The 26019-nt window shown below is 54.9% G+C and overlaps 1 protein-coding gene across 7 annotated transcripts in view; it reads right to left on the bottom strand.

Moving 5' to 3' along the window:
* Window positions 1-339: 339 nt before the first annotated feature.
* DNMBP (dynamin binding protein) overlaps window positions 340-26019 on the bottom strand; it is a 32140-nt gene continuing 6460 nt past the window's right edge. For 4 of the 7 annotated variants that reach the window (XM_068688202.1, XM_068688203.1, XM_068688204.1 and 1 more), the window contains exons 2-17: window positions 23710-23881; window positions 21282-21404; window positions 18780-20708; window positions 7909-8096; window positions 7217-7316; window positions 6375-6522; window positions 5990-6007; window positions 5173-5372; window positions 4715-4845; window positions 4366-4470; window positions 4022-4150; window positions 3262-3594; window positions 2641-2823; window positions 2365-2563; window positions 1814-2268; window positions 340-1519 (exon numbers count right to left, since the gene is read on the bottom strand). In XM_068688202.1, the coding sequence (XP_068544303.1) occupies window positions 1331-1519; window positions 1814-2268; window positions 2365-2563; window positions 2641-2823; window positions 3262-3594; window positions 4022-4150; window positions 4366-4470; window positions 4715-4845; window positions 5173-5372; window positions 5990-6007; window positions 6375-6522; window positions 7217-7316; window positions 7909-8096; window positions 18780-20708; window positions 21282-21404; window positions 23710-23854 (4575 nt within the window). In that variant the 5' untranslated portion in view covers window positions 23855-23881 and the 3' untranslated portion in view covers window positions 340-1330. Of the gene's footprint in view, window positions 1520-1813; window positions 2269-2364; window positions 2564-2640; window positions 2824-3261; window positions 3595-4021; window positions 4151-4365; window positions 4471-4714; window positions 4846-5172; window positions 5373-5989; window positions 6008-6374; window positions 6523-7216; window positions 7317-7908; window positions 8097-15902; window positions 17753-18779; window positions 20709-21281; window positions 21405-23709; window positions 23882-26019 lie in introns of those variants that run through there. The other 3 variants (XM_068688206.1, XM_068688207.1, XM_068688208.1) reach the window with 3 other exon arrangements.

The raw sequence follows: 26019 nt of genomic DNA, 5'->3' as shown, positions 1-26019 counted from the left end.
CAGATCGTGGGAAGTCCAAATCAAGTGGCACAGGTACAGCAGAGCAAACAGCAGGAGGGATGCAAGCCTCTCAGCCCCACCTGAGTCATGTAGCAGCACAGCAGGGGAAGAGGTAAGTGCAATCCCTTCATCTTCACGATAACCTCTGCTGCGAGGGTTTACTAGTGCCTGAGCTGCAGCTGGCACAAAACACCAAGGCAGAAGCATGCTGTGCCCTACTGAGAGGGGAATGGCCCTGCAAGATGCACACCAGGTCTGTGAGCTCTGCTCCCACCCCACTCGCACAGCCACGCATGCACCAAGCGCTCCTCTCATCTCTCCTGACACTTGCACAGGTGCTTCTTATATACAAGGGCAAATGTTTATTTACAGAGCAGCAGTACAGGGGACACAAACACTGCCCCGAGGAGAAGGGAGCTTTCCTCCTTCAGGACATGGCAGCAGCATGTAAGACACACCACCCCACAAAGGGCACTGCATCCCTCCCAGAACACAAGCACCATCGCCAGTGCCCTGCAGCAGGCACAGGTGAGGCACTCCTGGTCAGAGCCCCGAAACATGAGGCTGCAGGACAGGCTGTGTTTTGCCTTCCGCCCTGCTCCAGAGCAGCCCTGCTAGAGCAAAGAGGCAGGTCTTGGACACTGGAGACACTGTGCTGACAAGGGAAGATGGTGTTCAGGGTCTATGGCTCTTCTGGGAGCTGAGAACCCAATAGCCTGGAAAACCCCCCAGTAGGGGTTTCTAGTTCTAAGCTAGAAAAGCTTAGAGAGGCCCCAGCCCCTGGGAGACCAGGCACATGGACACAGCACCCATGGGGGTGCTCCTGAAGGCTGGGCCCTGAAGCTGAACTACTCACAGCAATCCTCAGAGCAGCTTTCTCAGGCCAGCACAGATGTCCCACCCTGAGGTCCTGCACAGACAGGATAGACCAGGTTCCTGCTGCTGCCGAGAAGGCACTGGGAATGCATTCACAGGTTGCTTTTAACACTAAAGAGGGTCTCAGCAATAGACTTCCACAGTTTAAATCCACAGCAGCTCAGCCTTGGTTGAGTCATTCCCTCCTGGGGCATGGCCCCATGCTCTGCTCCCCTGCTCCTGGCTGGAGGCAGGAGGCTTGAGCAGCACAGGGTGACAGCAACTCACCCCTGCCCTCAAGCAAGCCGCCTGCCCTGCCAGCCCACGCTTCCTCCTGTCCATGGCAGCCAGTGTGGTGGGGCTGGAAGCACTGCAGGGCTGCAAGGAGGCACAGCCTCAGCCCCCTGGGGTGAGCAGCGGAGGCTGCAGAGCCCCCGACAGTCCCAAGGCACAGGGTAGGGGCTCCTGCCCCCTCTCACGTGTACTCCGTCTTCCGGATGTAGCTGGACGGCACGTAGCCCTGCTTGCCGTGGGCCTCGGCCAGCCACCACTCTCGATTGCCTGTGATGTCCTCAAACTGCAGGATCCTGAGTCTCTGGTTAGCTGACACGCTCAGCTCGTTGGTGTTTCGGCCTTTGAAGGTGTAGAGCGCGTAATAGACCTGCTGGGCAGAGGGAGGCATTGGTCAGACAGGCACTCAGCACAGCCTCAATGCTGCACAGCACAGGATGTGTGCGCAGCGCTTTGCAGAAAATCAAGGCACAGCCAGAGCTGCCCCCACCCACCCATTTACAGCCTTGATCTGTGGCTCTGCACATCTCCTCCTCAGCTCCTTGGAACAGAGCAACCCCCACCTCACTCCTCTCCCTCATCACAGCCAGGATGATTCAGCCTCCACTCAAGCGAGGGGAGGGTCAGACCTCGGCACCCCCAGTCCCCCGGGCAGCTGAGAGCTCACCTGGTTGCCCTCTGGCTCGCTGCTCTCCAGCCCGGAGTCTCTGTCCTCCACGGAGGACACAGGCCTGAGCCGCGCTTTGGCGGGGTGCCCATTGCGAGGGCCGGGGCTGTAGCCTGGCTCAGGGCGGCTGTAGCGGCGTGGAGATGTCACCACACCAGCCTCCAGCCTCTCCGTCCTGTCACCAGAGCTGAGCTGGGGCACAGAGGGGGAGTCCGTCTGCGAAGGGGTCTGCGGGGATTGGTACGGGTCTCCTGGGGAGGCAGAGTCCTGCAGGGGTTTCTGAGTGAAGGCCACGGCTGCCCCGCTGGGGCTGAAGGTCAGCGTGGTGCTGCTGTGTGGGGAGGAGCTGCTGTGCTCGGACTCGTTGGAAGAGTGGCTGCCCACAGAGACGTCCGACTGGCTGCGGCGCGGGTTGTAGGGCTTCAGAAAGGAGCTGTACACAAAGCCTTTGGTCACTGCGGAGAGGGAGAGGAAAGGAGCTCAGATCAGGGGCCTGGGGGACCAGAGGAGGGGAGTCGAAGCATGCACCGAGGGCAGGAGCAGCCACCTACCCCCATTGTCTATGAGCCAGCGATTCTGGCTGCCCATGGGGTCCTTCTTCTTGATGACCCCCACGATGTCTCCCTCCAGCAGCGAGACATCCAGGTCTTGGGCAGCATTGAAATTGCGCTCTGCCTGGAAGAGGCTGTCGGGGGAATAGCGGGCCAGGAGGGCAGCTCGGATGTCATCCGACTGCAGGAGGTAGCTGGGCTGCAGAGGAACAAGGCAGGCATGAATGGTGTCCCAGGCTCCCCGGTGAACCCTGACACGGGGCAGAGGGGACTCACCAAGGCACCAAGCGGCTGCCGCCGGGCGGACTGACGCTCCATGCTCTTCCTCTCAAAAGGCTTCTTGGGAGCTGCCTGGGACTCTGGGAAGAAGGTGAAGGCCTGGAGCTGCTGGAGGACCCGACTGTGCTCCTCCTGGAAGACGGCGATGAGGTTCCCCTCTCGGCCAGACACCTTCAGCAACTGAAACCAGAGCAAGGTCACAGATGGAAGCTACTGCTGAAAGTAGCCAAAAGCTACAGCAAGGATCATGCCAACTCCCAGGCCAAAAGGGGCTCTGAGCCCTGCCTGTGACTTGGATCAGGCTCAGATCTGCAGCTCTGTCCGGATACAGCTCTGCACGATCCCCAGGCTTATGGCCTGAGGTACTCCCAGGCAAATGCTGTCTTGCCACTGCTCCTGAAGCAGCCAGAGCACAAGTTCCACCTCCACCATCTCCCCACACAACTGCATCTCAATCAGGCAGCTCTTGCCCTGACAGGATCCCATGGGAACCCTCCCTGAGGGACTGAAACAGCAGCAGCAGCTTCCCCTGCAGTGAGGGAAAGCTTGGGGACAAGCCCTGTGCTGAGGTTAGTGCTGCACTGAGCCTGCAGCACCGTCTCTGCTCCAGGAACCCACCGACAGCAGGGGTCTCAGCTCCTCCAGGGCCAGGCGCACAAAATCACAGTGTGCCTCTGCGTAGCCCCGCACACAGCTGGCAAAGAGCTCCTTGGCGAAGCACAGGAACTTGGGCAGCTCGTCCAGGAGCTGGGCGTTAAGGGCCTCGTAGTTGTTGCGGGCAGACTGCAGCTCCTCCAGTGTTCGCTTGTCCTTCAGCTTCTCTGCTCGCTCTGTGCAGTTGTGGAAGTCGAGGAGCTTGTCGAAGCGTTTCTGCACCAGCTTGTGAGGCCCCGCAAACATGCTCAGCAGCTGGTTCAGTGGTGAGCTCACCAGCCGCTCCGTCCGCTCTTTCTGGTGGGCAGAGATGCAGGGAGCAGGTGAGATGAGGTGCTCTCTCCTGACATGCCTCTAACACCAGCTGCTCACCCTCTGCTACACAACCTCCCCAGGACAGCACAGGGTCCACCTTCCTGATGGCACCCTACCAGAGTTCCAGAGATCCCTTCTAGCACATAGTACACAATAATCCTACATAAATGTGCTAGCATGGAAAATGCTAGAGAAAGGATGTTACACTTCTGGCAGGGCTGAAAAAAACGTGTGCCTAACAGGCATGCTCAAGGCACAACCTCAACCCACAGCCATCAAAGCTCTCAGGCGGCAGGAGCTGAATGGGGGTGCTCACACCTATTTTGGGCTGCGTTACCCGTGCAGCCACCCACGGGTGGGAGAGCCCCAGAGGGGTGCCTGCAGCACGCGAGGGCACAGGCTCACTCACAAAGTTGGAGAAGAGCTGGTCGCTGATGAGCCGGTTCACCTTCTGGAACTGGTCCAAGTCCCCGCTGCCTTTCTCCGTGCACAGGTCCCACATGCTGACCGCTGCCAGCGCCTTCATGCAGGCTGACTCCTGCACCAGGGACATGCAGTCAGCACAGCCACGCATGCCACTCAGGAGAACAGGGCTCCCAGGGCAGGCTCACACTCCTGGGGCAGCCCAGACCCCCAGGGGCCAACCCCCAGGCAGGGCTGAAGGCAGAAACATTGCCAAGTGGCACTGCAGGTATGCACCATGCAGGCAGGAGGGGCAGCACGTGGCAAGCCCCACATCACACCAAGACTCACCCGGACGTGCTGCAGGTAGAGTGAAAGGTCCCTAATGAAGGACTTGATTAGCCTCTCTTGCATCCGAAAATTTTTCTCTGTCTCCTCAAAGGCTTCATCCTTCAGCTGTGGGAGAAAAGAGCTCAAGGGAGGCAATGCAGGAGTCTGGCACCTCCCAGAGTGGGAGATGTGGGGCCTCCTGCCCACAAACCAGGGAGCAGAGACGGATGGTTCAGACCCTAAGCTCACTCTGCCTTGCTGGCCTGGATGAGAACTATTCCCTGGGGAAGGGATGCAGGGAGTCAGCAGGTATCACCACCTCCTTGGGCACCACAGGGTGTAAGTGTACCTGGCAGGTGATGCAAATTACCTGGGGCGCAAAGCCCGTGAGATGCTTGAGGTGGCTGCTCACACGGTTGGATTTCTTGATGATAGAGTGGAAGTTGAGCTTGGAGATCTTTTCCATGAGGCTATCTTCATCCCCTTTCCGGTACTTCAGCACTAGAGAGATTGAAGCAGAAATCAGAACCCTTATCAGCACAATGTTAACATTAAATATATATTCTCATCTTATCGTTCTTGTTTTCATTTCACGGCTATGTATTCAGCAACTGCGTACATTTCACATCACTGTATCACAAGAAATATGTCAGATGCATACTATGTTATTCTTTGCATACCGTATCTCATGCTTAGATTTTTAAAAGCAGCTCTCTTATGGCACTGCTGTGAGGGTGCAGTTTATTGAGGTCAGATTCCCTCCAGGACTGTGCAGTTGACAGACTCCAACTTCACCCACTCTGACCCCAGCTTTACCCAGCTACTCACCCAGGTCCTTCCGACGTTTGTACTCGTTGATGTTGACGTTGATTTCTTTGACTGCAAGGAGAGCAGCTGTGAGCGGAGCCTTGTCAGGGTGAGACTCAGGGGTGGCGCTCAGCAGCTCCATCAGCAGCAGCGGGTACCGCATCACCCTTTGCACTGGCTTGATGAGGAAGGAGCCCAGGTTAATGTAGTTTGTGCAGCCCCTGGGAAGTTGGGACAAAGAAGATGCAACAGGTTTCAATCCAGCTCTGCCCCCTTGAACTGACCCCAGCCAGACCCAGAGCACCAACACTTCCAAATCCACTGTACTTCCTAACTCAGGCCACCCTCACCTCCAAACCTCCAAATCACCGTGCTCCTGAACCCGCAGTGATTTCAGATCAGCCCCAGGTTTCCAGACCACTCAAACCAGGTGACTCTTCTCAGCCAGGACCCTTCTCAGCCATCACCAGACCCACTGTGGGACCCCACAGGGGTACAGCCTTGAATGTACCAGAGCTCCACCTGCCTCAGACTCCATCCCACCACCCTACTGCTGGATCTGGCCTGCAGCGCAAGGCAGACTGTGCTCAGGACTGCAGCCAGCACGGAGCTCTCCTGCCTCTCTGGAGCTGATGGTTCCCCAAACCTGTTTTCAGCCCAAAAGACCTCCCCTCGCCTCACCACCTGCCTGTGCAGCCCACCTGTTGCCACTGCTGCGACCATGCCGCAGGCAGGACCCCCAAACATGCGCCCAGCCGGTGGCGGGAGGTGAGTCACAAGGGAGCAGCCAGGCCAAGACAGATGGACAAGCGGGGACTAACAGGAAGGAGGCACTTACCACTCACTGTACAGGCTCCTGCCGGCCCACAGAGTGCCAAAAAGCAAAGAAAAGCAACAGGTTAACGGTGCAGCAGGCGTGCACTCCCGCAGCCAGCTCCCTCCCGCAGTGACAGTGACGCTGCCATGGCAGCTCTGACCCGTGGCAGCTGGAGACGTGGCAGATGCCGAGGCAGGCAAAGTGGCTCATTTCTCCACCAGCCTTGGTGGTGCAGGGCTTGGGGAATAAGAACCTTAAACCCAGGGCATGCTGCCTTCTCCCTACTTTGGTGACCCTTTGGGGAGGTAGGCGTCCCAAGCCCTGTGCACTGGGGCAGAGGGGCAGGGATACTGGGGAGTGAACCCCCTACCCCAGCCTGATGGCCACCACCGTGAGAGGCTCCAACCTGAGGCTATCCAGCAGGTCCACGAGTAGTTTCTGGATCTTCTCATCCTTCTCGTAAGTTTCCAGCAGTGCAATGGCCTCGTCATGGTTCTGGCAATACACCCTGTAGACGCTCTCCAGCTCTGCACGTTGTGCCAGGAACACCGGCCCTGCACACAGCAGCAAAGTGGGACGTCAGTGTCTCCAGGCCCCCCTTGCCTTCCACAACCACGCTGAATTCATGGTGAGACACTCTGTGTCCCTTCCACACACAGCTTGAGAGGACATCGCTACAGGAGCACCCAGGATGCATCCTTGTCACCCTCAGCATGCCCACACATCCTGCCTGTTTCACTGTCACTACAGACCGGGTGGTGTGGACAACTGGGGACAGAAATGGGAAGCTGTGCACCAAGGGCATGTCGTGATAACTCACCAGGACATGTTCACTCAGGCTCTGAGGGGACTGTTTCCCTAGCTGAAGATCCCCAGAGGGACCCCAGGAACCACAGGCAGAGAGACCTCAACTGATCCATCTCTCCAGGGGGTGACTGGTCAGTGGCAGTGGAGAGCCACATGGGGAACAAAGGCACAGGCTGCCCAGGGCCTGAGTTGCCTGTGCAGGTGTGAGGAGCGGGGCTCTCTTTGGGGAAGGAGCCAGGGGGAGCCATAGCCAGCCCTCATTTCTCAACATAGTGACCCATGGAGCAACACAGGTCTTCACGGCTTCACCAGTGGACTGATAAGCACCGACAGGGACCAGCAGGGAGGAAATGCTCCCATGATTTAAACTGCTCTGTTCTGCAACCCCACTAGCAAATCACATCCCGGCCTGCTGAGAAAAGGCAACAGCAGAGTTCATACCAATGGCATCTGAAGCCTCCAAGGTGGACAGCAGCTGCTTAGAGAAGCTTATCACCACTTGGATGTTTCCAAAAAGACCCTCAAAGTCTACATTCTGCACCTGGGGAATGGAAAGAGAGATGTCCTGGATGGGAGAACATGACCCAGCCAGACTCAACAGCCACCCCTTGCCCTCCTGCAACCCACCAGCCCTCAGCTCCCCATCAGCCCCTCAGCTTGGCCTGCTCGCACCACAGTGACTGTACTCACTCCCTCGTCCTCACTGTGCATTGAAATTCTCCCTCCTTATGTGTACCACCACTCCTCTTTCCCCGCAATTTCATCCTTGCCTTTGTTCACCTGACATTCTCCCTCTCTTCCCACCAATTCTGTCACAATGCCAGGACCCCATATTTTCTTTCTCATGACAATGGATTTAACCTACAATACAAATGAAGAGAACAGTTCCCCGCTCTACCCAGGAAATTAATCCGTGATACTTGCTGCTAGCTTTCTTGCTCTCAGCAACAGTGGGAGCTCAGCAGGATACCAAAACAAATGGGATATTTCTATGAGTGCAAGGAGTAACATGAATCACCCTACATATCTGAATTTCCCCTGTGGGTTCCTTTGCTGCTCCAAGAACAAAGCAGACTCACTATCCTCACCCCACCCCATCAGTGCCACACTGTAGCCTGCCCCCACACTCCTACCTGTGCCTGCTGCAGGGGCACCATGATCCTCTCCACGCACATCTCCAGGTCTCGGATGTAGTCCCTCTCTGTCTGGAGCAGTTCCTCAATAACCTTGGACCTCTTCTCCAGCATCCTGTGCTCCGGACTCTCGGTGGCAGCTGAGGACGTCTCCAGGGATGGTGTCTGGGAGGACAGGAGGGTCATCTCTGCAAGACAGGCAAGCACGATCAGCATCCTCCAGCAATACCTGACCCTTGCTGGGCAAGGCCAGGAGACAAGCAGCAGCTGAACTGTGCCCACAACCTGTGAGTCTGCCAAACACGATGGTTAGAGCAGGGCCAGCAGGTTGCCCACAGCTGCTCCCACAGCCTGCCTCCACCACCAGCCCTCACAGCACCGGTACCGCTGTACTGGGGACCCAGTGCTGAATGCTGCAGCACAGGGACAGCTTGCAGAGCCTGTCCCTGCCCACCCTGTACCAAATCTTCAGTTGTGGTAATCCAAATATGCACCGGCCACTTCCCTGCTGCTCCTGGCACGGGGGCCAGCAGACTGCAAGCCACACAAACCTGCCCCAGGCCTGTGACACCAGCTGGGCACTGGTATCCCAACGCACAGCCCTCTCTTACCTCTGCCCCCAACTCTGCTGCCCCAGCAAACTCTCGGTGGGGCTGAGCCCTGCTCTCCTCCTCACCCTAGCAGAGGAGCGGCCGGCTGGGGGCTGGCTATGGCAGCCTGGCCATGGCGGCCGTCCCCTCCCCTGGGGCTGGGAACAGGGTCCCCATTCTCCAGCTCTGGGCCATTTCCATCTGAATAGCCGAAAAGGCCTCCAGGCACCCACAATGGGGCTGCCGGCGGCAAAGCCTGGAGCTGGACCGTGACTAGAAGCACTCGTGCGAGGCCAGGAAAGCCTTGCTGGGGTGCGATCGAGGTGGCCAGGACCCACAGCTGGCACCAAGGCCAAGCCCTGGCGAAGCTGCAGGTGGCGGGGGGACAACGTGGGCTGCATGGGGCAGAGGCATGGGGCAGCCGCATGCACCCCACAATGACATGGGTGGGTGCCAGGCCAGGGAGGGCCCAGTGCCCCCAGCACAGCCCAGGGACGTGCCCCATGCCCAGGCCCACCATCCCCTCACAGTCTCCCCACAAGAGACTGTGGCAAACTGCTGGTGTGCGACACGGGGAGCGCTGTGCAGGGAGCCCCACGTCTGGGGGCTCGCCACCCTCCTCCTCTTCCCTATTCCAGGCACAGGCTGCTGGTTTTCCTCCTGGTTTTCGGTCCCACCTGTGGCTCCCCCGCCAGCCCGGCCCCCTCCCATTTTCATTCAGGTTCAGACATTTTATCCCAGCGGATTCCTGGGCCCCAGCAACTCGGTACCCACCTGCCTGCTGCTACACCAGGTGCCCCCCCAGCCAGAAACACAGCAAAAGCATGGCCCAAACTCAGCTGGCGAGCCCTCCCAGCCAGGCTCTGGCCCCAAAACTCAGCTCTCCTTCATCTAATTGCTGCTTTGCAGAACTGGCACCCATGGGGCCCGCAGCCCCTTGCAGCACAGCCTGGTCTGCCTCGGATCCGTGGTTTTCAGCAATTAGCTGATTTGACAAATGCTCCCCAGCCCCAGCTGTCTCCCACGCATCGCCAGCTGCTGCATTTCACCGGGATTTTATCAGAGCTGCGGACAGGCCCCCAGCTCTTATATTTGTATAAGTATTTTTGCAGGACAGGCACGTCCAGATCCCCACCTCCCTGACCTCTCCTGTTGCAAGCCTCAGGCAACAGCAGGCCGAGAGTGGGGGGAAAACAGCACTGACACCAGCCCCAGCCCTGGGAGGCTCCGCGTTATCTGGGGGTCTGGCACCCACTGCACAGCCCCTGCAGACCCCAGTGCTCCCCACCTCCAGGTGCTGGGGCTGCTGGGCCCCACAGGGTAACCGCAGTATCCAGCAGTGGTGTGAAAGTGGGATGGGAAATTGAATCACCTAAACCGATGGCTGCCTTGACTTCCCCAGCCAGCTTTATCAAACCAAATGCAGCAGAAGCCTGTGAGGAGGGATGGGGAGCAGACACCAGGTTTTATATTTACTCACTGTTTGCATTTGCAAAGCATCTGGAAAGCCTCAGCTACAGACCAGGCCCTACCCTGCAAGGTCCTCTGCAAACACACCACAAAGGTGTCCTGCAGGGCCACGGCGCTCAAAGTCTGAACCCAACACCAGACAACAAAAGGACAAAGAAACACTCTGAAAATGTCCAGCAGCTCTCTGCAGCTAGAAGCTCACAAGCAGTAGTGAAATAGAAACAATAAATGAGTTGTTTTAAAGACGGATTTTTTTTTTTTTTCTTCTAAAGGAATGTCATTTGTTTTCCAGGAAAGCAAACTCAAGTGGCAGGGCAACATGGAAGAAGCACGAAGGTGTTAACTGAAATGCAAACAGGTGAGTGAAACCAAGGCAAGGTGGGCGTGTGAGCTGATACCGCCCGTCCTGAATGAGCTGACAAAGCATGGGGTGGCCACGGGAAGTCCTGAAACTGAGCCTGTATTCAACAACAGCCAGAAATGACCCATGAATATCCCGAGCTGGAAGGGACCAACAAGGATCATCAAATCCAGCTCCTGGGAGAAATAAATTTGATTCAAGCTCAAAAGGGAAAGATTAAATTTCCAGCGGCCAAAGATTTGAATTTTGCATTTATCCACATGCAAAGTGACAACCACCCTGCCTGAACTTTGCACAGGAAATCTCGGACTTTACCACATTGCCTAACAATCCTGCTGTGCTTCCTCATTCAGCTGTAGCTATCTGGTGGGAATAAGTCTGACTGCAAGGAAGATCTTGTGGGTAAACCAGGTCCTTGGATCCTAGCTCCTGGCATTTCCAACAGCTCCGTGCTGGAGAGCTAAGGGAGAAGCAGCAGGCACCTCTTCTGCCAGCCCTGCCTTGCACAGCCCTGCCCTAAGCAGGGCAATGTCCTCTCTGCACCCACGCCTCTGCACCCACTTCAGACCACTGGAGTGGAGCCGGGGATCCCCAGCACCACGGCTGCTCCCCACGCTCCAGTGAGCAAACCCCAAGCACAAAAACCTCAATCAGGCGCCCTGAGGCAAGGCTTTGGCTGACACTCCTGAGATTTCCAGCTCCACAACACCTTTCCTCTGCAAGTCTCAAAAGCCTGCCCGGGGAAGGAAAATTAAAACCTTTCCTGCACAAGTTTTAAACCCATAATGGTCATTAGTGCAGCTTGCCTGACCTGGTGCGATGCTGTATGCCAGTTCCACCCACTTAAACTGTGTCAGTGTTTCCATTATTGTGCCTGTGATTTCCGAATACTCAAACAAATTAATTCCCCTCTGGCCTTCTTGCCCTTTCTGAATACTTCAAGATTTATTTAAAAACAAGGCAGCTGCAGAGGACGGCTCTTATGACTCTTGCTATTTATCACCAGCCCAGCATCCTCCTTCAGCCATGATCTCAAAATGCCATCCTGCTTCTTTCCAAACACTCAGAGCTCAAAAAATACAAATACAGATTTATTTTTTTTTAATACTTGGCACTCCCACCTGATTGATGCGGACAATTTGCAGGACTTGTCATATTTAAAAACTCTTCTTTTTGTATTTTATACCATCTCTTTTGATTGCTGCCATTTTCTTTTTCCTTACTTGTTACATTTTCATATATGTCTAATTGCAGTATTCCCTAAATGAGGCTTATTAAGCTTTTAACTAAACTCACCCTCTCTCACAGCTGTGGGTTTTGGTCATCTAATAAATACTTTTTTAACAAATTCCCATTTAAATGTTAGCGCTCTACCCAAGCCATCAGTTCTGGAGGCCCCGAGACACACACCACAGCTGGATTGGTCTCCGTTACTCTACAGGAATGCTACTGGTATTTCTAATGAAGCCACCAAATTCCAGTCCAGTGACAAATTCATGTTTACCCACTCTACAGATGCCAAAAGGGCATTCAGAAATACTCTTCCAAAAACAGTGTTCTCAATCACAACGTTTAGAGACTCTAATTTTGTTCTCTTCCAGCTCTCGCATGAGCTCTGAGACATGGATCTCCAAAGGAAAATCCCTAACAACATTTTTTTTCTCTGTCCCTTTTGGGCTATTTGTGACAAACGAGCTCTCTTTGTTGCTTTGGCAGCCTGCGGCAGTCTCCCAGTTGCTCCTGCTTCTGAGCCTTGCTGATCCACCTGCTGGTGCACAGAAGGCCCAAGGGCAATGTGTAACACATCTGCTGGCAAACAGGCAGCGAGGTGTCGAGGTGGAGCACACTCCCACCTCCGCCCTTCCCGTGGAGATCATGATTTTAATACTACAATCACACGGCTCAGGCTGCTCGTCTCAGAAATGCCACTTTTGTTGATATTCTTCCAACCCAAGAAAACGTCCAGTTCTTACAACCAAGCTCCCAGTGTGAGCACAGGCACAGCTAAGAGCTTAGCTCCCTGCCCCACTTTGTGAGCAGAGTTAATCCATGAGCACAGACCCAGCAGGATTTGCATCCATCCCGCAGGGCCCGGCAGCTCTCCCAGAGAGGCACACCGCCTCCCCACTTCTCCTTTCCAGGGCTCACCTGCCAGCATCCCCCGTCACCGCGTGCTCCCGCGGCGCAGCCTCGAGGGCCCGGGCTGCTAACCCTGTCCGGAGAGGGATGTGCTGTCCATCGGCAGCTACGGCTGTGGCTGGGCACCCTCAGCCTCTGCCCGTGCCTCCTAAGCCGAGCCCAAGGAGCCTCAGCGCCGAGGACGAGCCCCGCGCAGGCTCGCTCAGCACCAGCCTCCGAGCAGAGCTGCACCCGCCTGTGAGACTCCAGCCCCAGGCTCAGGGCCCAGCAGAGGCAGGCGGTGACTCAGGACAAAACAAACCAGCTGCAAATATTCGAGGTATGTGGACGCCAGGAGGGGAGGGGTTACTGCCTAGCAAGAGAGGAGAGGGGATGAAACTAGGGCGGGGAATAATTAATCCGAGCGAAACGCTGAGCTCCCTGCCAGGAGCAGGATCTGCCTGGGGTGAAAACTCTCACTCTGGACACAAGGAGTAGTAAGTCCACAACACAACATATCCACTGCTCCAAAAGCAACAGACTGAATATATTCAGTGTCTCACTGCTTAGGAGCAATGAGAAAAATCCAAACCTTAAGGATGAGCTGAACAGGAACAGACTGGGGCACTTCTCCAGGGCCACCAGGAGGTCTCATCTCAAAGGTGTCCCACGTGGAGCCTTCTGGCTCCCCCATTGTGCCCTCTGACGTCCTGTGGCACAGGTGGACTTGAGCACACAACACCAAGCTGCCGGGCTCTGCCAGGCTCCTCGCTGCAGCAAACCACACGCTCAAATCTTGGAGGATAGGGACTAACAAGATGCTCACTGGCAAAGACAGGTGAGAAGCTCTCATGGTCCTCCTGGGCCATCTCCCTCCCGGCTGTCCCTGCCTTCCCTGCCCTTACGTGCCTCTTGGCTGCCCTCTGCTATCATGGGCTCCAACGCCGAGGCAGGACGTCAATAAAAAATGACTGTGAGCAAAAACAGCAAGAGAAAATGGAAGGAAAACTGGAAGTTCTTTAAAAGGATGTTTTAGGCAGATAATCCAAACAAACACTGTTATGCAATCAAGAAAGAGAACAATACCCATGGAAAATTTGTCCTGGGCCTGTTCTTCGATACAGGCAGCAGATACTAACACATGAATGAATATAGAAAAAACATACAATAGACAATAGATATTGGGAACTTTCAAGTACAGAAAAATAAGAAGAGAAGAAAGATATCAAGACAAATCCATGGATGGCAGAATTAAGAGTTCAGGTTTTGTTTTTTAAATGAGGGAATAAAGTGCTACTTTATAATCCAATTTTATTTCCACCCAGGATAAAAGAAATACTTATACTGATCTAATTCTATAACAAGCAGAGAGAGTAAAATTCTTGATAAGATGATGGACAAGCAAAATTATACAAAATAAATATTCTGCTTCTTTCCACCTCAAAAGCTGAGATAAGACCTTGCTAACTGGCACCTCAAAAACCCATTGCCAATGGAGAATATCTAGAGAAGAGAGCATTTCTAATCACATTCTCCACAAACTGAATTTAGAGTTGATCCTATATAATATTTTCAAAGTAAATGATTTCGTAGGATCACACACAAGGTTTACACATATTAGTCGCTAACTGAGCCAAGGTATTTTGGACAAGATGGAACTACTCAAACCAAGTAGGTTTAACATAGACAAATGCATTAATGTATTACTGGGGATAAGAAATGCAGCCACACGCAGGGCTGTGTTCTGGGGACTAATGACTCTGCTCAGGTCATCCGAAACTCAGCACAAGTTCCCAGAGTGCTGCTGCAGCAAAAGCATGTGTAGGGGTCTGCAACAAGGAACAGGAGTGCAGCAAGGTGCTGACACCCACCTAGGATGTCTCCTGCTGCTTTGAAGTCCACTATTTTAAGAGTAGGAACTGAAAAATAAGTGAAGATCGGGAAGAATAAACACTGTCAGGTCTTTCTGTGAGCCTGTGCCATGAGTATTTTAAGACCATTAATTACAAAGACCTGAAGACTGAAAAATTACTGGTAGAACTGAAGGCTGGTAATTACAGTACCTGTCTGAGAAAAAAATACCATCAACTAAAAAGCTGTAATTTGGTAGAAAAAGGTTGGGGGTTGAAAGCTGAAATACAACACATTAGCATGCAAAACATTCAAGAGGGATGGTGAGTAAGCAGCACCGCTATGTCAGGAGGAGTCTCCTTCTGTTGGAGCATCAGGCAGACACATCTGAGCCTCCTCTCGAAGAGATGCTCTAACCAAGTAGCTGTCACTGGGCTGCACCACAGAGAAATCTGCGAGAAGTGTAACAACCCAGCTGGTGGAAAAGATGTCCCCATGTCATCCCTAACAGGGCTTCCAAGTCCTGAATTCTGCTACTCTGTGGAGAGGAGGAGGCGGCTAGGAGAGCAGACAGCATTGTAAAAAGCACCTAGAGGTACACAGAGAGGGAAAAGCAGAGCAGACTTTTTCCTAGCAGCAGGACAGGAAGGTGTCTGCTGCCAAGCACTGTGGGATGACTTTTTGGAAGGCTCCCAGGTGCTGGTGAGGTCTTACACAGAGTCAGTGCAGCTACAGGGGCTAAGCACATTTGCCAGAGAGGCATGCTGCTGATGCTGGCCAGGGCCCCAGTGAGGCTTCAAGAGCAACACAGCAGGGACCTGCAGCCATAAACAGGCTGTAGGACAGACGGAAGACACCTGGAGCCTTCCTCTCTCCCTGTCCTGCTGTGGAACCAGCGGTGAGCACGGTGTGTGGTTTCCTCAGGCCCAGCTGGGAGCTGCCTGCAGTATTTCCCAGGTGCAGCTCCCACAGGCCAGCCCCTGCCCCATTTTGAGCCTCCCAGGGCTTTGCAGGCTGCTTCCCTCCCCACTGTGCTCCTGGCCCCTCCTAGCTGCCCTTTGAACCTCCTGGCACTGCAAAACCACTCCCTTCCCTTACCCTGGGGACACAACCAAGCAAAGTCCCACCCTGCCAGGGCAGCCGAGAGCACAGAAATGCAGCCTGCAGAGCCTGCGTAATCAAAATACCTCCAGAGAACAGATTTTTTTGGTAAGCTGATAGCCAGCCGCAGCCTCCAGCACTGCCACCTAGGTGGCTGCTGCGCTGCCGTGCTGTTTGCTCCACGCTTCCACCCCCCTCAGGGAGAGTTCAGTTCACGTACAGGTGCCTGGGCTGGACACAGAAAGGGCGCAGCAGCCAGCAGGCCCTCAGACACACCATTACCTGACGGGGAGGTCAGGCCCAAGGTGGGCTCCCTCCTCCCAGCCTTGCTGTCCCTGCCCCAGCACCTACTCGTGACCTTGCAACAAGAGAGCAAGCCCCACAAAGCTCCTTGAAGCTGAGGGTCACGGCCGTGCCGTCAGCAGTGTGTCTGGGCACTAGGGCAGGGTGAAGGAACGCCCTGGGACACCGCACCGGCAACTCCCAAGCAGTTCCCTGCCTACCTCGCTTCTCCTTCCTGGTTTGTACAAACTCCGAGTGCCGCAGGGTGCTGGGAGCCGTCCTCCTGTAGAAACTGTTTCGCTGCAGCAAGGAGCCCGTCCTGTTGTCTTCCTCCGCCTCCCAGATGTGGCTCCAGTCTGGCCGGCCCGTGCGTACCCTGGAGCGCTCTGCTTTAGCATCCAGGGCTGCTCCTTCTGGCTCCCCACAGCCGTCGCAGTCCACGTCCCATGTCCTCGACTGTCTGTAGCAGGAGCCTGACTCCAGGCTCGTGCTGCTGTCTCCCGAGGACCAGGCTGCAAACGCAGGAGCTTCGCAGCCTCCAGCTGGATCGCTGCGGTGCATGACATGGCCTTTAGGCTGCCTGTGCTGCTCAAAGTCTTCTTGGGCTGCCTGGTCCCTGGCATCTACGTACTGCCTTCCCTCCTCCCTGTACCCTCTAGAGCCCCTCCTGCCCTGCCTACGCTGCCTTTCCCTTTCCCCATAACGTCCTTCACCCTCACTGTAGTCCCTAGGGTCTCTGTCCTCCTTATAGCACCTTCCCCCTTCCCTGGACTCTGCAGGGCCTCTATCCTCCCTGTACCGCCTTCCCCCCTCCCTGTACCTCCCAGGTACTCTGTCCTCTCTGTACCGCCCTGCTCCCATCTCGGAGTTGCAGTCTCTGTATTGAACACTCTCCCTCTCATTCACCCCATAGTTTCTATCCTCCGTGTCCTGGCTTTTGCCTTTCCAAGCCCTGTCTGTTCTCCTGCAGTCCATGTACTTGTCGTCTTCCTTCCAGAAGCCTTCACAGTCTCCGTTCACGCTCTGTTCATCCACAGAGACGCCCTCCTCACCCTCATAATCATCCCAGCCTCTGTCTGCTCCCTCCCAGTCCGGGTGCTGCCTCTTCGTCCTGGATCTCTCATTCCAGTGAGCCTCCCTGAGCAGCGCGTCCACCCCGGTGACGTCCCCTCTCCTCGCAGCACAGCAGTCCTCATACTCCCAGCTGAGAAGCCGAAGATCCTGCCGAGGATCCTCCACACCATAGTTCCTCCTGGGATAAGTGCACATCGTCCTCCTGCTCCCCGAGCCCCGGCTGGGGCTGGTGCCGTTTCTCCCCTCCGCTCCGGCGCTTTCTTCCCAGGCGAAAGGCAAGCAGCACTTCCTGAAACCAGCCCGCAGGAGCAGGATGGGGCTGTGCCCAATGGCTCAGAGCCCCAGCCTCCTCCACCTGCTGCCCAAGGTAATCAGTAACCAGCCCAGAGGGCGGGAGGGAGGCTGCGGGGAGGCTCTCACTGCACAGACCGGCTCCACGGCTTTGCCACAGCCAGCAGCCTCCCCGGGGCAGCGAAAAGGAGTGCAGTGGGGCACCACCAGGCCGTGCCCTAAGAACAACATCCCCGGGGAAGGGAAAGAGGTGCGTGTGAGACCATGGGAAGCCACAGACCAGGTACTGAGCATCAGATCTCCTTCTTCCCCCGCCTCCACACCCCTGCCAGCTCCAGCAGCTAGCACGGAGCCCAAGCGACGCAACCTTGTCCTCCACACCTTCCTGCCGAGCCCCATCCTTCTGCCAGCCCTCACCCACAGGTGAGGAGCAGCAGGACATGAGCAACACTCCCCAGTTTTCCATACCCCAAACACAGAAGCTCAAATGAGAAGCCAAGAGATGACCACAATGTGTCCTGAACAGACAGGAGAGCCCATGGAGGTCATCCGTGCATCTTGTAGCACTTGTACGCACAACTGATGCTTCCAGCTGGCAGAAGGCAAAATTAAAACACACCCTGCTGCTCCAGCTGCAGGAGGGCAAGCACTAATCCTGCCCAAGTCAGGTCATTAGCGTAACTTCAGTGTACACACAAGACATGCCGAGAAGCAACCTGCACATTTTAAACACGTATTTTAGAAGAACACATCCTTTCTGCTGTTCATTTGGCTCCCCGGACGACAAATGGATGGGCTGTGTTCCCCCAGGACTATGCCAGCCCTATTCTGTGTCCTTAGGTAGGACACACTGATCATAGAACCAGGGCTGCTGCTTCTCACTCCTCAGGTTTCGTGAAGGGCTGAAAAATCCCCTGGGACTAGTAAGGGGATAACTTGACAGGCAGGATGTCTCAAGCCAGTGCGTTAGTTCCTGCCTAAAACTTTCAGTTTCAGTAATGAACAAATTCAGCAGGACCTTCCTCTGTCAGGAAGCAGTGAGACAGCAGGAGACGTGTCCCAGAAAGATCCTTCCCGGATTTGCCTCTTCCTAACTCCAAGCCTCGAATCTTCCAAGCATCCCTCTCACACCCCACTGGTGTGGAGGCTGCGTGTTACCCCGCTTCCCCAGCGCACTGACATCATCCTTCGCTCCCGCGTGCTCTGCATCACACACGATCCTGCAGCAAGGCGCCTGGGCCCCACAATACTGATTAAGTAGTGGGAGGCTGGAGGCACTGAAATCAGAGTGAGTAATCCCAAGGCATGAGCTGACATTTCACTCCACCTCCCGCACGCAGTGCCCACATTTCCTGCGCATCATGAGTTTTGGTAAGAGAACAGCACTGTAAGAGCTCCTGGGAGAAGCTGTGGAAGGGCCTGTGGGAGATGTATGTTTCCACTTTCTCTGTTGTATTATGAAGTATAACAGAGGTAACAGCACTGATCTTTGTATCTTACCTTTGGGTTTTCAGAGTCCGAATGTGCCCACATAAAGCAGGCAGCCTTCTTCTCCAAGTGCAAAGCAAAATCACCGTAATTTGTAGTGCCACAGGGTTTACAAAAACAACCAAAATCAAGAATTTTTTTTTTTTAAAAAAAAGGATTAAAAGACTGTCTCCAGCAGGGGCTGTACGTGGCAGGGGCCACCTGTCCTACTAAAGCACCCCTACCCCCTACTGCTGCAGACTCACCTCTCAGCTCCTGCAGCTCCACGCTGAGGCTCTCGATGTTGGAATCACAGAAGTCCAGGTTCTCCAGGGTCTCCGCTCTCACCAGCTCATCCTGCTGCTCCTCCAGCATCAAGCTCAGCTCAGCGCGGGTCTTCCCGTAAGCCTCCAGGTCTCGCTCCACCTCCCCGATCCTCGTCAGCAGGATGGAGCAGGGGGAAGCCGCTCCTGTCTGCATCGTGTCATCGCGGCCCTCCTCTGCACGCTGCTCCTGGGCGCTGGGCTGCAGCTGCAGAGGGGCCAGGCTCCTCCGCTGACTGCTGGACGGAGGCCGAGGTGCGGGCCGGGAGGGCTTCACCGAGAAGGACAGGGACCTGCCTTTGGGAAGGCGGCCGGGCTGCGAGGGCACGGGGGCTGTCGTGAGGGTGCTGGGCCGAGGAGGGGGTGGCCTCAGGGCTTTCCTCCTCTCCGGAGGCTTGGCGTGGGAGGCAGGCTCGGGAGAGCCACGAACGATGTCCTTCTCTGAGCTATAGTCCAAGATGGAGAAATGCCGGGAGACCTTGTCCTGCTCAGCACCGGTACTCGACAGACTCTTCTCAAACTGCGCCAGCTGCTCTGTCAGTTTGGAGTCGAGGTCCGTGCAGCCGTCCCCCTGAGCTGTGAGCAGGGAACATTCCCCCCAGGTCCCAGACCAGGTGTCCGAGCCCACGTGGGCACCTCCCAAGCTGGAGGAACAAGATTTGGACTTCTCCTGTTGACTGTCCACCCAACCATCCAAGTCCTGGGTGTTGCTCTGGTTCTCCTGGGGCTCTGGTGCTGTCCAGCTGTTAGGAGGAGAAATGACCTGGCTTCTGCAAGTGTCTGGTGGGGAGCAGGGAGCCTGCTGGGGCATGGCGGGACTGTCTCCATCATGCTCGGGCAGGGCCTGAGGCTCCAACACACCTGCTTGCCCAGGCTTGCTGCTCTGCTGTGGGGGCAGCTGAGCAGAGGGATGGAGGCCATTGACTGTCTTTGTGCAGTCAGAAGGGAGGGAGTCTGCTGTGGCTTTGGGATGTGGCCCCTGGAGTCCTGTGTCAGGAAAGGCCTGACGCTGTCTCAGATCAGAGCCCAGAGGACCCTCCGACCTCTCTACCATGTGAGACGTAATGGTGTCAGCCACAGGGTGTGCAGTGGAGCCATCCTCTATGTCCCTGCCATCCTTCCCTGGCAAAGGGAGAGCTTTGGAGCTGGCGCTCTCTGGGTCTTGCTGGATGTTTACTTCACAGCTGACTCCAGCCTGGGGATCTCCAGCACCCACCTTTTCCCTGCAGGGGTCGGAGGCTTCCAGTCTCACAAATCTGTGTGGGAAGATGCCGCGTTTCCCCCTCAGCTCCCCCTCTAGCCAGCCATCCTCCAGAATGCCCACAATCCGAATCCTGTCACCCACTTCAAAATCCAGTTCCTGGGACTCCAGGGCTTGGAACTGGTAGAGGGCAACACCATAGGTGCTCCCTGGCTCCTGCCCTCCATCTTCTCTGCTGTCCTCCTCCTGTTTGGTGGGCACCTCCACTGTCCCATTGGTGTCACAAGTCCCTCTGGGCTCTGGATCTTCTGAGGTTCCTGCTGCTCTTAGGGGAGTAAGAAGCTCCACAAAACCCTCTGGGAAAATGCCCCTCTGGCCTCGGAGCTCCCCCTCGAACCAGCCAGGCTCTGGGATGCCAACGATATTGATCACATCCCCTTCCCTGAAGTCCAGTTCCTCCTCCAGCTGAGCAGACAGGTCCATCAGGGCCCGGGCTTGGCCCAACGAGTAGGCAGGCACCTCCAGGAGAGCGCTCTGGGACAGCTGACGGCTCCGAGTTGAAAGGCACAGCTCCCGCACACATGATGAGGGGAAAAAGCCCTTTGAACCCCAGCTGCTTCGGCCTTGGAGCCAGCTGGAGGCCAGGGAACCCCCCAGGATCACCAGGTCTCCTGCAGGGAATGAGACACACCAGTTCAAAATTGCCCTCGTGATTGCTTCTCACCTCCTCTTCCTTCCTCCCCATGTCCTTTTTGGCTGTGGGTAGGGTCTGGCATTCTGCAGTGTGTTCTGGGGATGTACCAGAGCACAGACTGAAGGTAAAGCACGAAGCATTGGCAGCTTCATGCACACACATAGCTAAGTTACACAGTTATAGCTCCGTGACTTTCTAGCTGCTGTGCCATGAAGTTGCACCAAAGCTTTGATTTCCTTCCCCCAAAGTCTAGGATTTGGGGATTGGAGGGCAGTTAAAAGGCAGCTGTAAGCCTACTGTGATCACACAACTCCAGTATTTGGAGTTTCAAGAGTAACAATAGATCATAAGAAACTGGCATTGGAGGGAGGCAGGGACAGACACAAGAGTCCACAGAGGTTTTGATGTGATCCATGTCATGGGGTATTAGAAAACTCCCCTCTCTCCCCTGCCACTGTAGGCAGGATGCTGTGCCAAGGCTCACCCTATGCTTCTGGTAGGACAGCAGGGGTCTGTGAGATGCAAAGCAAAGGAAGGGAATGAAGATTACCTCTTTGCAGTGACAAGCTCCCTGGCTCTTGAGATGTGAAGTCACTGGTACAAACAAACAGTTTTTCTCCCTGCTTCATAGGGGGAATATCCACAGGTTCCACAAAGCTGCTAGGAAACTGCCCTAAAATGAGAAGCATTTGTCAACAATGAGTCTTTTTTGTAGCTCACCACAACTCCCTCCACCCTTCTTCCAGACCCTTGGGATCTATTCCTCTTGCTAAAGGAAAATACTGTGCCCCCAGCTACCCAGGGTGCCTCAACAGTGTGGTGGAAGAGGAATGGTTTTGGGAGGCAGAAATTCCTCATATTTAAAATGCTTAGAAGCTAACAGAGAACAAAAATTTTGTGTCCTCAGTTCACTCCAGGCAACCAGGACCATCCGCAGAGTTTCTGGGAACAGACGTATCAGGTTTTCTCCACTTTCATTGCCTGAATCCCAACCCAGGGACACGATGAGGACTGTGAGTTCCACTAGTGCTGGACCACAAGACTTCTGACTGGGCACATCCACCTTGTGCTCCTCATTCTGCAAGGCCTGGCCCCAGCATGGCCTCAGTGCAAAAGTCAGGCCGCCACGCTCAGGAAGGCCACATCTGTGAGCCAGAGGCAGAGCCTGCTGAGGCTCTGGTGACCTTGCCCATTTTACCACCTCGTGCAGCTCTTTCACCATGGTACCCACCGCAGGATGCCCAGCTACTCCGACCATGCCACAACCAGACAGGGCTGTGCACAGCTGGCCATCGCAGGACTTCACCCTGTTACTGATTTTAGCCCTGGGAGGACTGGGTATGGCAGAGCCCACTGCAAAGCCCCCTACAAATGTCATTCCTGTCTTTTACAATCCACGGTAAGGAGAAATGATGGACTATGGGCTAGTAGCACTTCCAGAATTTACTCGTTATAACCACTGAGTGGTTACTCCATGTTCTCCAATAAAACCTGGAGACATCCTATCTCGGACACCCTGCACTTTCCACCAGGATTAGGCAGTTTGGCATCTGCTGTCATTAACCTGAGGTAGAACCAACAGTCCACAGGCTTCTAGTTTCAGTGGCTTCCTTCAGAGTTTTGACCAACTCCACCTCTTTTTCCATGTCTGAGTTTCCTGTTCTGTACATGGAAACAACCTAACACTGTTAGAAAGGAAGCCACAGAGCTACATTAATTATTCCCCAGAGTATTAAGTATTATTATTGGTAGGCTGCAGCACCTACACAGCTTCTATTAAGAAGTGCTTTTTCAATCCCCTGCAACGTTAGCTTAGAAAACTGGGCAGAAAACTACGACAGCTGTTCCAATGAAAGGCAGGAATGCAAGCTGGTTTTGAGTTAAAGGTCATTAAAAGACATTCTGTTTAACTTTGGCATGTTTCGTTATCTTTGAGCTATGATACACATCTGTTTATTGTTCCTTCACAGCTTCATGCTCTTGAGAACAAGCACTTCAGTTACACTGAGAGAAAAAACTGTGGTAAAGAAGCCGCTGCTGATTTCTGCAGAAGTAGTTTGTGCCCAGTGGCTTGGGATCAGGCATGCACTCGTCCAGTGCCATTTATCAGCTATGTGGAGCACAGGGGAAAAGCCCTCCTCTGCACCTTTGCTCCTGTCCATCTTTGTTTTAAGCAGAGACAGGTGCCTGACAGCCCACAGCTGGTAGCAGAGCCCAGGCTGCAATAGCAGCCCCATCTCCATGGCCGGGCGTGGAAGTGCAGCCCTACCTTCACGCTGAGCAAAGAGTCAGGCTTCTGCTTTGAAGTGGCCTGGTTTTCATCTCCCTGAGAGCTCACATCTCAACTTCAGTAGAGATGAGAAAGAGCTGCTTACACCAGGATGACGAGACTAAGTGTTTCACTCAGAGCATTTTGGTACTTCAGAAGTCTCTCACGCTCTTCCGAAAGTTTAGCAGACTTGCACACTACTGTAGGCACTCTGGTATTGGTCCCAGCTTGTCCAGGAAAGTGTTTTAAAGCAAAAAGGAGGAAGCGGGGCTGAGTCAGGCCTCCAGGGGGGACATGGATTCTGTCACTGAGCGTCCCACTGACTTGAACTGACAAGGTCACTTGGCGCTTCCACCCTCACTGCATCTGTTTCCTCTCTCCCCTTCCACTCCACAGCAGGTCAGCGCATAAACTAGCCAGGAAACGGCTGTCCCACACAGAGGATGTAGCACCTAGTGCTGTGAAGCTCCCATCTCAAGGAATGACACACCACTGATCTCTCTCAAAAGAACAAGTGAGCTATCTGAACACCTGACGTGCAGCTGGAAGGGACCCTGCACCTTCAGTCCCAAGTGAAGCCCAGTGAAAGCTCTGGTACAACAGTTCTGGTCCTGCATGTCCCAGTAGCAAAGCACTGGCCAGGGAAGGTGCTCACGGTGGATGCTGAGCTGGCAGGTGGCAGCCTACAGACCCAGGGGCAGGCTCTTACCTGTGACACCTTCCTTTTTGCCAAGGAGCCAGAACTCATCCACCACAGCCAGCACCTCGATGACATCTCCCACGAAGAGGGGCAACTCCTCAGAGACGCTGGGACAGAAATCAAAGACCGCTCGTACCACAGAGCCAGCCTCCATTGCGTGGGGTCTGATCGGTACCTAAGGCTGAGACAAGAGGAAATCCATTAGTGGCAGGAAAAAACTGAAATTACCACAAATATTCTCAGAAAGGAAAACCTTTCCTGAGTGCAAGAGGCAGGGGCACCGAGGGGGCCCTGTCCTAAGCTCAGTGAGCCCTTTCCCCATGCAGCCAAAGGAGGGGGGGTCTCCAGCAGTGCAGCCCCTGTGGTCCTGCCTGCCTTATCTGGCCTCTCTGGCTACCTCTGCCAGGACACGTTTGTGCTGTACCAGGGGGAGAAGCAGCAAAAAAATCTAGAAGCAAATTCCCGTCAGGAAGGAAGCGAGAGGAGGGGAGGAAGCTCCACACTTCCCTGACACCAGGGCAGACCCAGAGCGTGCTGGGGCCTCTGTGGGCAGGCAGCGGCCACCACTGCACACAGCAGCCGAGCCAGGACACCTCTGTGTCGCCTTTGCCCTGCACCAAGCAGCCTCCCCAGCGAGGCCCCACGCTGCACTGAGGCAGCAGCAGCCCTGCAGCTTCACTGGGCTGTCCCCTCTTCCCTTACCCTTCAGGAAAGGAACTGAAAGGTGCCTCTGTCCAGGATTGTCAGGAGCCCTACGATGTCAATGCACACGGTGTGCAGTCGCCCTCCCAGTGCCACGCAGAGCTGGCCGTGCACACAGCATGGCTATGGAGCAGCCACGTCTCTCGCTAGCAGCAGAAAAAGCAGGGCAACAACACACAGCAACACACGCCATGAACAGAAAGCTTTGCATGTCCCACCTGAGCCCCGGCGAGGGAGGAGCAGGGCAGGCTAACACGGAGAGGAGCAAAACAGCCCTGCCCAGGGGCAGCAAACTTCCAGCCAGAGCGCCAGCAGGGGCTCCGGCCAGGGAAATGCTTTCTGCTGACGGGACTGCTCTGTTTATCCAGGCTGGCTCACCTCCTGGGAACAAAGCGGGTTTGTGCTCGGCAGCCGCAGCGTCCTGGGCACGTCCCTGCCCGCCCCCAGCCGCCGCCAGCATGGCCAGCTCTCCCACCACCCGCACCTCTGCTCCTGCCGTCACCCCTATTGCTCGCCACTGCCTTACCCCTAGCACGTGAGCTCCTTGGGGCACAGGCTGCCCCTTTGTTACCAGCATTGTGCTGGCTGAGCAAACAAAGAGCCCAATATCCAGCAGCCGACAGCACTTTGCCACCAAAAAGAGATGAATGGACTGGAGTGAATCGGGAGCACAAAGAGCTGCAGTTCAGGATAGCAGGAACCTACTGAGGCAGAAAGAGCAACAGTATAAAAACATGACCATGTGGAGCTGGGAAAAAGATGGAAGAGCCCTCAATTAGCTTGGAAATAGTAAAAACAAGAAAGCAGCCTCGCGCTGTGTGAGGTGGGGTGGCTGTGGCACAAGGACCTGCTGAGCTCAGGGTCCATACCCTTGCCATATTCTGAATCTGCACACTTCACAGCCGCACTGGACAACAGATAAAAATAGGTAGGTGAAATTGCTGCCTCAGGGTAGGTTCTCCAGGATTATAGTGGGATTTCTGCCATTTCCTCTGTCAAAGGGGTAACGTAAGAGTGATCTGAGGAATACAAAGATCACAGCCTGGGCTCTGTGGACCCAAACCCTTTACAATGGTCACTGTGAGGACATGGCCCTCCTGCTGCCTGGGACCCAGTTACTTGCCGGGGAAAACAGCAGCATCCCTTCCTTAACTCACCTGGAGCTCTGGGGACTCATTCATTAAAAGTGCTCTGTTTCAAACGAGACAGAAGATTGAGAGAGGCAGGCACACCGGCAATTGTTCTGACACATATCTATTAACTGCACTTAAAGTAAAACACAGCTACTAACATATTGATGTGAAAAGCAATCCCCGAGAGCCATCCCATGAGGCAAGGAAGCATTAAGCAACTTCTGAAACAGCCCCAAAAATCCCAACAAGCCCATGTTCCCTCAGCAGGACTGAGAAGCAGGATCACTCCCTGACAAAACACACAACTCAGTGGGACAGAAGAGTTCAGAAGCACTGCAGATACGGCAGATTAACAACAGGAGGACCCAGGGAAACTGGGAGTGCTCTCCTTTAGCTCAGAGATTAGTGTCTCAGAAAACAGAGAGCAATCTAACAACGACACTAATCCAGCAACTTACTTCTGAGATGCAGGAGTCCCTGACCG

The sequence above is a fragment of the Anas acuta genome, chromosome 7 (assembly GCF_963932015.1).
Source record: "Anas acuta chromosome 7, bAnaAcu1.1, whole genome shotgun sequence".
Taxonomy (NCBI): Eukaryota; Metazoa; Chordata; class Aves; order Anseriformes; family Anatidae; genus Anas; species Anas acuta.
The sequence above is the reverse complement of the archived record's forward strand: the minus strand, read 5'-3'. Positions and strand labels throughout refer to the sequence as shown.